This window comes from Mesoplodon bidens (genome assembly GCF_964165515.1).
Source record: "Mesoplodon bidens genome assembly, chromosome: 18".
NCBI lineage: Eukaryota > Metazoa > Chordata > Mammalia > Artiodactyla > Ziphiidae > Mesoplodon > Mesoplodon bidens.
In genome coordinates this window covers 14,495,349-14,509,218 of record NC_138175.1, presented here as the reverse complement: position 1 = coordinate 14,509,218, position 13,870 = coordinate 14,495,349, and the positions used below count along the sequence as shown (strand labels likewise).

Genomic DNA, 13,870 nt, shown 5'->3' with positions numbered 1-13,870 from the left:
GTACATTTGCCCTCCATCTCTTCAAGATAGCTGTGTTATTGCCATTACCACTCTCCAAACCTCTGAGACACTTTCCTCTTTCTCATTCTCAGCTACTGATCTCTCTTCTGACTTCATGGAGGGCACAGCAACGACCAGAAGACAACCACCTTATCCTCCCACCACCAAACCTACCAGCCCGCCTTCATTCTCACCTGGTGCTATGCCTTCCCTGCACCTGAGTAACTGCCCCTGCTCTCATCCAAAGCCTACCCCTGCCCATGGGCACTGGACTCCACCCCTTCTCTCTCATTCATGGGCTCAATCCCTGCAGTTGTGTCCTCTCTCTCATTTGTTTTTGCTCCCCTGTCTGTTGAATCCTTCCTATCATCGTCTATGCATGCTCTATTACCTCCCACCTTTAAAATACTTTCCCACAGCTCCAGATCCCCCTACTGGTATTACCTCATCTCTCAGCTCCTCTCCATAGCTATTCCTCCAAAGGGTTGCTGGATGATTGCCTCCTTGTCCTCACCACCATTCTCTCTTCCACCTATTCCAGTGAGCCTTTGTCCTCACCACTCCACTGGCTACTCTTCTCAAGGTCATTGGCATTCATCTTGTCCAATCCAGTGGCCAGTTTTCTGTCCTCACCTCACATGACTTCTTTGGCAGCTGATAACCCCCTCCTCCTGGAAACGCTCTCTTTACTTGGATTTCAGAACACCATACGCTTCTACTTTCCCATCTACCTCATTAATGACTCCCTCCACTCCTCCAGTTTCTCCATCTCCTCCAGATTCCTAGGTTTTCAGAGTAGGCTAGGACTAAGTTATCTACTCTTTTCTTTATAGATGATCTCATCCACTTCATTTCTTAAATATATTTTCAGTATCCTTATGACTCTTAAATTTCTATCTCCAGCCCTAATTTCTCCCCACGCTCAGGTTCATATATCCAAACTCACATTAAATATCTCTACTGAATGGCTTCGAGATGTCTCAAAATTTATATGTCCAAAAATTGACACTTACTTGCCCCCCCCCAAAAAAAAACAAGAGAAGGCAAATGTTCTTCCTTCAGTCTTTCCTGTCTTAATAAATAATTTCACCACTTTCTAGCTTGCACAGGTCAAAACTCAAGGAGTCATGCTTGATGCCTCTCTTTCTTTCATATCCCATCCCAAATCCTATTGGCTCTACTTCCAGAATATACCCTGTATCAGCCACTTCCACCATGACTGTCCTTGTCCCTGCCGCCATCATCTGCTGCCTTGACCACAGAGATATCTAACTAACTAATCTTCCTGCTTCACTCTTGTTACCTTGTGCAGGTAGAGTGGTCTTTTAAAAAGCAAAACAGGATCATTTATCTGCCTCAAACATGCCAACAACTTCCCATAATTCTTGGAATAAAATCCAAATTCCTTCCCGTCCTACAAGCCCTGCATGTCCTGGCCTGACTGTATCTTCGACTTTAAGCCTGACCATCTTCCCCATTGCTCACTCAGCTGCAGTCGCCCTGTGCTCCTGTGTGCTTCCCACACACCCACAACACACTCATGATGAGGGACCTTGCTGTTCCCTTTCAGAAAGACCCGTCTCTCAGGATCTGATCTCTAAATAGCCATTGTTAAACCCTGTCATGGTTCTTTATTCCCTTAACTGATTGTTTTCTTCCTTGCACTCATCACTATCTGATATTATATCAGTGATTTGTATATTCATGTGCTCCTTTTCTGTCTCCCACCCCCCATTTGAACACAAGGACCATGTGGGCAGCAACACTGCCAACCTTGTTTGTGGTTGTATCCCTGGTACTAGAGGGGTCCCTGGTGCATCAAAAGTGGTCAATAAATATTTGTTGAATGCATGAACAAATGTTTGCTGTTCGGTACACATATAAAGCACCTTCCACAGTGTTCCTGCTTGAAGGTTACAGCAGTTCTTTAAGTGAGATAGGAATCTTCCATTTTACAGTGCAATCCCCATTTTACAGATGAGGAAATGAGACCCAGAGAGATAAGATGATTTTTCCGAGGTAACGTGGCTCGTAAGTGTACGAGTTGTTGGAACACCAAGCTGGGTTCTAACTCCTGATCCTTCTTTCTCTGAACAGATTTCCTCCAGCCCTCTCCCCTCGGGACCCGCGCAGCGCCGGCTCAGCCTCAGCGCCAGTATTGGAGGTGATACCGGGCTTGTGAGCTGCGTGCTCCCTGAGGAGCTCTTCACTCAGATCCTGGCCGAGCGTATTCAGGTACGTCCACACCCACCTGCACAGAGATGCAGGGCTTACACATCGTCCCCATGCTGTGAGCTGAGATTCTGAGCCATCACCCACCCACAGCAGCTCAGAACCCAAGGGTCTTGGAGAGGAAAGATGGGTTTCTTCACCCTCTTTTGTCCTTTTGACACAGCCCTTGTCAGTCTCTGACCCTGGCTCAGTCTGCTGCCTGAAGCCACTCACCTTAAAGGACCAGTGGGCAGAAGGTAGTGCCTTCAAAACACACACACACAAAGACACACTCATGGTACAGCCCTACAGTGGTATGTTAAAAATTATAACGTGGAGCCATGAAAAGTTAGAATTTGGAGCTATGTTAACTGTGGTAAAGGTAAGTTTTCAATATGTTATTAACTGAAAAAAGCAGATTATGAAATAGTATGTAAAGCACAATTATATTTCTCTAAAAAATTTACAAATGTATATCATACACATAGTAAAAACACTTAAAGTACATGTTAACTGTGGTTATCTTTGAATAGCAAGATTATAGGTTTATAATCTTCATACATTTCTGAATTATTTTATAATGATATATTGCTGTTAAAATCAGAAACACAATAACTGTTTCTTTTTGTTTTGATTTTTCATAAGTGGTGTACAGTTAAAAGAAAACTAGATCCGCAGGATTTGGGAGGGTTTGCTGCTTATGGTTTACAGAGAACTAAATTGTTCACCGTGTCCTAGAGTTCTGTGTTTGCTTTGGTTTTTGAAAATGGGCCACTCTATTAATTTCGCATTTAAATATAACAAAATTAGACTTGAGGTTCCCGGAAGAGGAGGAATGTCATCACCAGAAATGATTCTTGTTAAGGTTTGAACTCGCTACTGCATTAAAGGTACTGTTGCTCTCAGGTGATTTGAGCTAAGTGGTCTAGTAAGTGTGCAGGTGTTTCATGCACCCAGATAAAGGCTGAGAATCATTGGTAAAGCCCAAAGTAAGCCAGGAGAGCTGTGCTACTCAAAGTACTGGCCTCTGATGAGATGCAGAGCTTGCACTGCTTCCTTTATTGACAAAGTCTTCCTACAAGGCAAAAAAAGAAAGACAACAGCTAAACGAAATAGTGTATTTACTGATTGTAGTAGTTGATTTTCTGACACAAGATTCTTGTCTCGTCAAAAACTGGTAGTAATCAGTTCCTAGCCAATGGTGGCTAGTCTGTGCACTACACTTTAAGTAACACTGCAGCATAGCCAAGGCTGTTCTACAATAGTTAATGTTATCAAAACCATTACACTCCAAGGCAGGAATACCACTAAGGAAGATACAAATGGCCCATCTGCTACAGCTGCCCCTGCTGCATGGGGACACCTTTCCTTTGCATCTTCCTTCCCTGTACTTCATGGATCTTCCCAGACCCTCGCTTTAACATTTAGTTTGTTTTCTTTATCTCTATAGAGACAGAATAAATCCTTTACTCTACAAATATGTATGGTAAAGATCTTTCATGATGGGCTTCCCTGGTGGCGCAGTGGTTGAGAGTCCGCCTGCCGATGCAGGGGGCACAGGTTCGTGCCCCAGTCCGGGAAGATCCCACATGCCGCGGAGCGGCTGGGTTCATGAGCCATGGATGCTGGGCCTGCACGTCCGGAGCTTGTGCTCCGCAACGGGAGAGGCCACAACAGTGAGAGGCCCGCGTACCGCAAAAAAAAAAAAAAGATCTTTCATGACTGCTAAAATGTTTTTATTTTTCTCTCTTATTTAATTACAGCCCCTGGAGTCTAGCAGGTGGACGGGCAGTTGAATGGGATTTTCATCCGGACCCATTAGGTCTGCAGAACCAGTAAAAGCACCAGTAAAAGCACCAACAAAAGAACAAGCAACTTTTCTCCTTAGAGAACAGGTGATCTTGTGGCCACAGTAACTGTCTCTGCTCTCTGGTTTCAGCTGAGTGACTGCTACCGAGGAGTGGTGTTTGACAGCCTGGAGACGCTCTTTGCTCGGAATGCGGCTGCGGCTCTCCTCTGCCTGCTGAAGGCCATTGGCACCCGGGAGCATATCTATGTCATCAACGTGGCCCAAGATTATGCAGCCATGAAGGCACAGGAGGAGGCCAAAAAGGAGCAAGAAGGCAAGCCCATACCCTCCTAGGCTGTCCGTCCCAAGCCCTACAGGTCTTTCCTTTAAACAGAGCTCTAGGCTTTTTACAGTCCTTCCATGCCATGGTTTACATGAAACTATTACATTTGCCATCTCATTGGCACCCCACCTCTGCCCTGGAAGGTGGCTGGGAGTTCTTATCTCTACTTTGCATTTGAGCAAACTGAGACACAAGTGACCTGTTGAGAGATTACAGAAGGAAGGATGAACCCAGGTCTTCTGACTGCAGGCCCCTCCCTCTTTCCCCCGACATCACACTGCATCCCTTCATCTTCTCTGTAATTACAGCCTAGCTGAGGGGACCCGATCACAGGTCCCATCCTGACTCAGCTGATGCATTAGCTTGTCGGTTTTGTTTAAGTCAACTGTGCATTTCCTGTAAGACCAGAGGTGCTGATCACTTTATGAAACAATTTCTACATTTTAGCCTACTGTGTACCAGGCACTGCAGCAGACATGGTGTACACTGTAAATGTCTTTAAATGACACTTTGGGTCATTTAATCCTGACAGCAACCCTATGAAGATTGCTGCCCCAGTTCTACAGATGAGGAAAATGAGGCTCAGAGGTATCCAAAGTCTTGTGTAAGGTCACATCGCAAATCAGTAAGGTCTGTGTAACTCTGAACGCTTTTCTTTTTTGTCATTACATCAGTGGTGTGGAAAAAACTTTCAACGATTGAAAAATACATACACACACACAAAGAAAGTAATGTTAGCTTAAGTTCCCGGTTGAGTCAGAAGCAGACCGAGCTGGCCGCATCACTGCCCTACCTAACTCAGCCTTACTTCTCTCTTCTAGAACAATCTACACCAATCATAATGCTTTTCCATTTAAGGAAACATTTGCAAACAGTGAGCTCTCTTAGTTCTTCAACAGAACGCAAAGATTGCTTCCTTTTATTCTCATGCAGAGAAAAATTAGAAAGAACGACCAGGCATCTCTCAGCACTATTTCAACATCTAGATTCCTAGTTTTCCAGAAAGCTCGTTTCCCCTCAGCGATCAACTTTTGGAAAAAAGTATCTCTTTTCATTTTCTCAGTCATCTGTAGATTGAAGTTTTAGTTTTTCACAGTTGCCATATGGGCTCCTATTCCCTGAATCATTTTTTAAAATCCTGAGGGAGCGTACAGTAGCAATATTATTATATTAAAATCTAATTTTTATTGAACATTTATGAATATGCCAGGCGCTGGGCTAGGTGCCTTACACAATTGCTTATTTGATCTCCACAACAGCCCTATGAAGGAGGAATTATCATTCTGACCTGTTACTATCCCTCAGGTAAGTGTCAGAGAAAGAACTCAGGATGTAGATCTCCGAGCCCAAAGCTCAACCTTACAGAAATGTCAGGTGAGAATGTGGTGCTGGTGAGGGTGCAGAAGAAGCCGAGTGCCTTCGTGCCGAGTGTGAACCACACTTCAGGACCTGTAGGGTGTGGAAGGCGGCTCCCCTTGGTCTGCAGGTGGTTGTTTCGCCCTAAGCACTTTGGTGGCATATGTTAATAATAGGTAAAGTCAGTGGGTGGTATGTTACTCTTGCTCCTATAACAAATTACTTCAAACTTGGTGAAGTAAGTAATAAATCTCTGTTTATTATTATCTTATTTATTTATTATCTTACAGTTTTATTATCAGATTTATTATCTTACAGTTTTATTATTATCTTACAGTTTTATTATCTTACAGTTATTTATTATCTTACCGTTTTATTATCTTACAGTTTTATTTATTTATTATCTTACAGTTATTTATTATCTTACCGTTTTATTATCTTACAGTTATTTATTATCTTACCGTTTTATTATCTTACAGTTTTATTTATTTATTATCTTACAGTTATTTATTATCTTACCGTTTTATTATCTTACAGTTTTATTTATTTATTATCTTACAGTTCTGGAGGTCAGAAGTCCTAAAATTGAGGTGTCAGTAGAGCCACGTTCCTTTGGAGGCTCTAGGGGAGAATCCTTTCCCTTGCCTTTTCCAGCTTCTAGGGGCCACCTGTATTTCTTGGCTCCTGGTCCCTGCCTCGCAGCTCTCTGACCCCTGCCTCCACTCTCACATCTACTTCTCTCCCTCTGCTTCTTTGTCACATCTTCTTTGGGCCTGACCCTCCTGCCTCCCTCTAGTGGGTCTCTGTGATTGTATTAGGCCCACTCAGATAATCCAGGATAATCTCCCCAACTCAAGGTCCTTAATATAATCACATCTGCAGAGTCCTTTCTGCCATGTAAGGTAGCATATTCACAGGTTCTGGGTATTAGGACGGGGACCTCTTTGGGGCCTCTATTCAGCCTGCCACAGATGGAAACCAATCTGGGAACTGTGTGAATGCAGGAAACTGCACCAGCGATTAGGAATGCCGCCTGTGGCACCAGCCACCTCTCACTGTCACACACCCTCCGCAGCCTGTTTAGGCTGAGAGCTAAACCACAGGGGGACCCTGCAGCCAAAGCTGCTGAGTGAGTTTTCCCCACCTTCCTGTTTGTTCCCCCGACAGAGCACAAACGCAGGGAAGCGCTTCAGAGAGAGAAGGAGCGTCTGCAAAACATGGATGAGGAAGAATATGATGCCTTGACGGAGGAGGAGAAAAGAGTGTTCAATCGAGAGGTCCAGCAGGCCCTCCGGGAGAGGAAGAGAAGGTCAGTGTCAGGGGCTTGTCAGAACGGAAGCGCAGCCCCAGGGAGCAGCTTCTGTCAGGCGCACGTCCTACCCCAGACACCGAGGTCATCGGGGTGGAGGAGCGGGGGAGCAATGGCCACAGGAGACCCGGGAGGGCGAATTGCTGAGAGCAGAAACACATATCTTGCACATCCAGGGTGCTGGTTGCTGTAGCCTTGCCAGGTCTCCATTCTCCTCTCCTTCCTTCTTTCTTGGGGACAGCTGGGACTCAGGGAAAGGTTATGTAATGTGATGAGGGGAGGGGCTTCTGGCCCCTGTGCTGTCCTGGGGCTCCTGCTGGCTCCCCGTGACAACTGTGGCTCATCAACTTCTGTGCTCAGGTGTCCACAGCTGGTGACCCAGGGGACATTCTTGTGACATGGGCATGGTGGCTGCCCTTGCATAGCTCAGCCATTTCTCCTCCTTCCCTGGCTTCCATCTTGGCCTTTGGTGGTACTGTCCATTCCCTGAGGTCTGACCGCCTCTCTCACGTGATCCTCAGCCTGGGCAGTTCACCAGAGACCCTGGGCAGGCTCCCAAGCCAAGTCCTCTCAGCCACCTTCTGTGCCTATCCCTGGGGACCACACAGGAACGACTGGATCCCCTCCACACCACCCAAGAGACTTAGGCCACTATCTCAGGCCATCTCAGATAGAGGTGGGCAGTGAGAAATATGTCCTTTCTGCCCTCAGATCTTCAAACATGCCAAGGGAGGGGGGGGTCTGTTTCCTACCCCTCCTTAGGATTCCGACATTGGAAGGGGAAGGCCAGGATGCTTGCCTACCACTTAACCCCCTTCTGTCCTCTCCCTCCACCTCCAGACTCCTCCCACTGGCCCCAAAAGAGCTTTTATGTCCTCTGCAGTATGCAGTACATATACCCTCATCCCTTCTCCTGCATGATCTACCGTAAACGTGCCCAGTCCTCCAGAGGTCTGAAAATCCCAGCTTTGGGATTTCAAAGGAGTCGCTTTTCTTTCTCATCCAGGTCATTACTTTCAGGCGTTCATCTCACAGTGGACTTAGGAAATGCAAATCTGATCCTCCGAGGTCAGCAGTGACTTGTTTGTATCACACACACACACACACACACACACACACACACACGAAGTAATGAAGTCATGATGAGTCAGCTTCAGTGGACAGAGAGCCACAGCAGCCAGGAACAGCTAGGGATTTCCAGAGATGAAAATACATGGATTTCATATCTTCAGAAATGCTATCCCCTACACCCTTGTTTGTACTTGGTGCCCAGGCTTGGTGCCCTCTCTGCCATTAGCAGCAGGGCAAACACGTTTGAATCCATAGCTGAAAAGGAAAGAGAGGAATGTGGCCTTCAGCTCCAGCACCATGGCTCTGAGCTAGCCAGGGTGGGGACTGCTTTTAAAAACACCATTTCTTCTTATCTAAACCTACGACATGAGTGTAGGAAGGAAGCTGGGCCTCATCTGTACCGGTATCAGAACGATCTTTGGAAGTTGCTTTTTAAAAGTGCTAACATCAAGCTTATTTCCAGCCCTTGCCTCACTCTCCTATGAAAGGAGTTTGGAATAGAAATACAGATTAGTTGAGAATTCCTCTTAGTTGAGCTTCAATTATCAGTTTTGCTGAATGACCTTTCAAAGCTAGATGTGAGCCATCCTTTCCTCCTTTCTTTCCTTCTTTCCTTCTCTTCCCTCCCTTCCTTCTTCCTTCCTTCCTGTATACCCAGCTTTCTTTGTTCCTTCTTTTTATGCCCGAGAAAGCTCTGCCCCATGTTCTCCCACCACGTGACCCCAGGCAGGGGAGGGGCTCGGGCAGGAGGGCCTCTGGACTCTGTTTTCTCTGCCTGGCTTGATGAAGGGAGCTGGAGAGACTGGCAAAGGAGATGCAGGAAAAGAAGCTACAGCAGGAGCTTGAGCGGCAGAAGGAAGAAGATGAGCTAAAACGGAGGAACAAAAAGCCAAAGCAGGGACCCGTAAAGGAGGAGCAGCCCATGAAGAAATCTCAGATACCAAGTCGGCAGGTAGCAACCCTCACTCGTCCCTTAGCAAAAGGCAGGCACAGAGTGGTCCACCACTGCAACCGGCCAGTCAACCCAGCACACTTCCCCTCTAAAAAACTGACCCAAGGCTGTGCAGATGTTGTGGTGGTGCAGAAGGTAGGAGGAGAGGGACCAACATTTGTTGATCACTGACTCTGTGTCCAGTGCTATCGTATGCTTCACATAATCCTGCCCTTCTGCATCGTGCTCTCCCTCGGAGGTTCATAGACATGAACCCCATCTGAGGTTGAACAGGATAAAGCCATACCGGTTGTGCGTGAGCACAGACCTGGCTTTTTCCACTGTCCCCTACAGTCCCCTGGATGGTGCTAAATAGGCTAGTAGGAAAGAGTTGCCTCCAGTGAGCCACCAAGTCAGTGTGTTCAACCAAGGGCTGATCCTTGACAACAGTCAAGGGAGAGGCTCCAGCACAAGCTGTCCTTGCGTTTATCAGCCTGCCAAGCTCAGCTGTCACGTCTCTGCCCTCCATGTTACGGGAAGGGCAGAACGGCCAGAGCTATGCCCAGGATGACGCTGGTGGCCAAGGGGTGTGGCTAGCTGGTGTGCACAGCGGCCGTTCCAGCATCGGGAGTTCTGAGGGTGAAACTAAAGCCAGACTCCCAGACGAGGTGCAGACTGGTCCCAGGAGGTAGACATAAGGGCAAAGGACTCAGTGTCCAGGGATCCCCATCAGGTAGAGCTCAGGAAGGAGCAGGGGTCTGAGTGCACAGAACTTCGGCACCAAAACAAGCACAAAAAACAAGCAGACCTGGAGTTCAGACTCCCGCAACCTTCCAGATACAAGTCCTCCCCTCAGCAGGCCTATTCCTCCACGCAAAATCCACTTCTGCTTAGAACAGGGTGTCCAAACAGAACTCTCAGTGTCTCGGCAGTGACCTACAGATGGGGAATAATACAGTAGGCGCCAAGCCCCTCCCCTCCCTACACAACTAAGGTGAGCCACCCCCGCCGGCAGACAGCCTTGCCAGCGGTTCTCTCAAGGCTGTAGAGAGGGACAAGTGGAGGAGGAGTTGATGCAGTGCAGTGAGGTGAGTAGCCAACCTGGGCCGCTGCCTCCAAGCCTGAACTTAGGCAGGAACAGAGCTGTCACTGGGCTGTACTGCAGACAGTGATCATTAGACTGAACTGGACTTTATGTCATCAAAGAATGACCCAAAAGCCTGTGAAGCCTCCCAGAGGAGTTCATTGGAGAAGAGAAAATCAGAGCCCACAAAGCAGGTTTAAAAGGGCAGTAAGAAAGAGAATAAGGTTGGTTCCTCTATGCCAGCTTCATTATATAAATACAGGTTTATTTAAAAGGCTGGAGTGCAGCCAGATTCCAGACCCTCACCTGTTCCCAACAATACTGATTATATACATAACCTGTATAATTTTAATAACTTGACATTAAGAGACCCTTTACTGTGTGGCAGACACTAGTATAAGCTTTTTTTTAAAATTATTTTTACTGGAGTATAGTTGCTTTACAATGTTGTGTTAGCTTCTACTGCACAGCAAAATGAATCAGCCATGCATATACATATATCCCTTCCCTTTGGGATTTCCATCCCATTTAGGACACCACAGTGCATAAGTAGAGTTCCCAGTGCTATACTGTATGTTCCCATCAGTTGTCTATTTTATACATAGTATCAATAGTGTATATGTGTCCATTAGAGAGAGTCATACAGAGTGGAGTAAGTCAAAAAGAGAAAAACAAATATCATATATTAACATATATATGTGAATTTAGAAAAATGGTACAGATGACCTTATTTACCAAGCAGAAATATAGACACCGGTGTAGAGAACAAATGTATGGATACCAAAGGGGAGAGGGGTGGGGTGGGAGGAACTGGGATTGACGCTGTTATAAGCTTTTTACATGTATTCACACATTTAACCTTCAGTAGTCCTCTGAGGTACTTATTAATATTACTATCAACATTATACAGTTAGGACAGAGATGTGAATTGCTCACCCAAGATCACACAGCTAGCAAGCGGTGCGACCAGGGTTGGACCTCTACGCTCTGGCTCTCCCGAACAGAGGATCATTTTGGGGATCCTTTCCCGCTGATACTTCAAAACAGCAGCTCTCAACCACAAGTGCACATCACAGTGGCTGTGCACCTTTTACCAAGTGCATAATGCCAGGCCCCAGCCAGCTGTATGACAAGGAAGGACCACAGAGCGGATATTTTGAGAAAGGCCCCCAGGCGATCCTTAGGCACAGCCCTAGTGTGAATGCAAGGTGCCTGGAATTGTATGAGGCCTTCTTACAAAACTAAACACCCTCTTGCTCTTCTTTATGCGATTTGCTCTCCCTTAAAGAACTCTTTTAAGAATAATTTATGTGTTTTGCCTCCTAGGTTCTTACTTTTTCCAAACTAGAGCTGAAGAATGACGCAAAAGAAAGAAAAGTCTCTGTTAGGGAGCAGGTGGCTGCGGAGAAGGAAGAATTGAACAAGAAGAAGAACCAGCTGTCAGATATCAACATGCTTGGGTTTCCTCTTGCCCAGGAACAAGAGGACAGTGAAGGGGACTTCCCGAAGGACACTGACAAGGACATGGCCCAGAGGTTTAAGACCTATGAGTTGTCTCTGAAGGATATCCAGAACATCCTCACGTACTGGGACCGGAAGGAAGGAGTTCTGCTGCATCATACCGCGGCCGAGGATGCGAGCCGTGAGGACGGAACCGACCAGCGCCAGGTTCCGTCGTCGGGTGGGCGCCGAGGCCGCAAGGACCGGGAGAGGGAGCGCCTGGAGCGGGCGAGGGCCGAGAGGGAGCGGCTAGAGAAGCTCCGTGCTCAGGAGGAGCGCGGCGACGGGGGCGAGGGCAAGGAGGAGGGCCACGAAGGGAAGAAGGATCTCGGTGTGCCCTTCATAAACATCCAGATGCCCGACTCCGAAGGGTCGAGCTGGAAGCAGGCCCTGGAGAATGACAGGCTTCCCAAAGAGGAGCAGGTACAGGCTCTTCTCCAGGATGGGAGCCAGGGAGCTGTGCAGTGCTAATCCTCGTAAAAGTGTTGCTTTCAACACAAAATCCGTATCCCATTATTTTTATTCCATTAATCTCTGATGCCCCTTTGGATATAAGACAATAATGCCTAAAAGGACCTTCTTCTATGTGGTGAAACATCCATACAGAGTTCCTCAGATCTCAACTATTCCATCTAACCTCGTAAACAGCCACTTGTAAAGTTGATTTTTAACGTTGACAATCCTGTGTTAGGGGTTGGCAAGGCAGGTATACTTTGGGGTGACGCAAGTGGCTCAACTATTCTAAAATTTCTTTCCCACAGGCTTCCCCCAGTGACAGAAATTATACTACGAGACAGCTTTTTGTTGCTAGAAACAAAACCATTGCGTATCTAGAAGCAAGCCCCTTTGGCAGTGGTTTGGAGGGGATGGTTATGATAGCGTTTTGTCCAGGGACAGACTTTTTCTGTGAAACACCAGAAAGCAAATACTTAAGGCTGCAGGTCATACAGTCTCTGTCCTGACCCCCAACAATATGTAAATGAATGGGCGTGACTCTGTTCCAATACAACTTGATTTACAAAGCAGGTAGCAAGTGAGATTTCACTAGAGGGCCACAGTTTGCCCGCCTCTAGTTTAGTTTTTTTGTTTTTGTTTCTGTTTTTAATAAGTTTTTTTTTTTTTTTTTTTGGCTGTGTTGGGTCTTCATTGTGGTGCACGGGCTTCTCATTGCGGTGGCTTCTCTTATTGTGGAGTACGGGCTCTAGGCACGTGGACTTCGGTAGCTGTGTCACACAGGCTCAGTAGTTGTGGCTTGCGGGTGCTAGAGCGCAGGCTCTGTAGTTGCGGCACATGGGCTTCGTTGCTCCGCGGCATGTGAGATCTTCCCAGACCAGGGCTCGAACCCGTGTCCCCTGCATTGGCAGGTGGATTCTTAACCACTGTGCCACCAGGGAAGTCCCTCTGGTTTAGTTTTTATCAGAAATTAGACGCAACCTTAAAAGGTAGGGAGTGGAGCCAGAGAGGAGTCCTAGGTCCGACTGTAGCTTAAAGAACTCCCTGCCTCTGTTAATTTAATAAGTGGTACAAATTATTCATCCCTTTCCTCACAGACGTTCTAAGTCCTGGGAGTTAACTCTAGCTACATGTTAGTCAGGAAGTGTCTTCTGCTGTCTGACCCAGAGAATTAGAAACACAAGATTACATGAAGGTAGTTACTTGCTAGGCCTAATAGCCCATTTAGTCCATAGAATGGGCACTCAGATGGCCTAATTGTTTTGATGACAACAATTAATCAGGGGATAGCATCCTTATTCGGAGGGTTTTACAAGCTGAGAAGGAAGTTACTACTAGATTTTCAAGCCATCTGCTCTGGAGAATGCTCTCATTTATCATATATCAGAGTAGAATGGGAAAATGCTATAGGGATAAGTTGTCTCTCTCTCAAGTCTCTTTTTTTACTTTTCTCTTCATTGCCATCTTCTACCCCATTCCCAGAATCTTTGGTGGGTTTCTTGGGTTTTTTTTCTTTTCTGTATATGACCTGCTCCAGCCCTAACTCTCTTTCACCTTTAGAAAGAGAGAATACTTAAAGGTAAAAGAAAAATTAACAGGGGATCTGAAAATAAATGAAACAACTCTATGCTATAGACATCAGAACCTTAGGAGCTGGTCTCTTTAAACGGAGATATCACCGTTGCTATATCCCCCTGGTTCCAGTCCTAATGGGCTTTACAGTCCAGTTGCAAAGACAGACAGTTATAATAAAATGACAAGGGTGATGATAAGAGAGGGAGCCCGCAGCCCACAGCAAGAGCCCCAGCCGGGTCTGGGGGCGT

General features: G+C 46.5%; 1 protein-coding gene across 1 annotated transcript in view; it reads left to right on the top strand.

The window, feature by feature from the left end:
- HYDIN (HYDIN axonemal central pair apparatus protein) overlaps positions 1-13,870 on the top strand; it is a 448,650-nt gene that overhangs the window by 355,318 nt on the left and 79,462 nt on the right. The window contains exons 44-48 of the mRNA XM_081216141.1: positions 2,098-2,235; positions 4,151-4,334; positions 6,867-7,008; positions 8,869-9,031; positions 11,421-12,017. Coding sequence (XP_081072267.1) covers positions 2,098-2,235; positions 4,151-4,334; positions 6,867-7,008; positions 8,869-9,031; positions 11,421-12,017 — 1,224 coding nt within the window. The remainder of the gene's footprint in view (positions 1-2,097; positions 2,236-4,150; positions 4,335-6,866; positions 7,009-8,868; positions 9,032-11,420; positions 12,018-13,870) is intronic.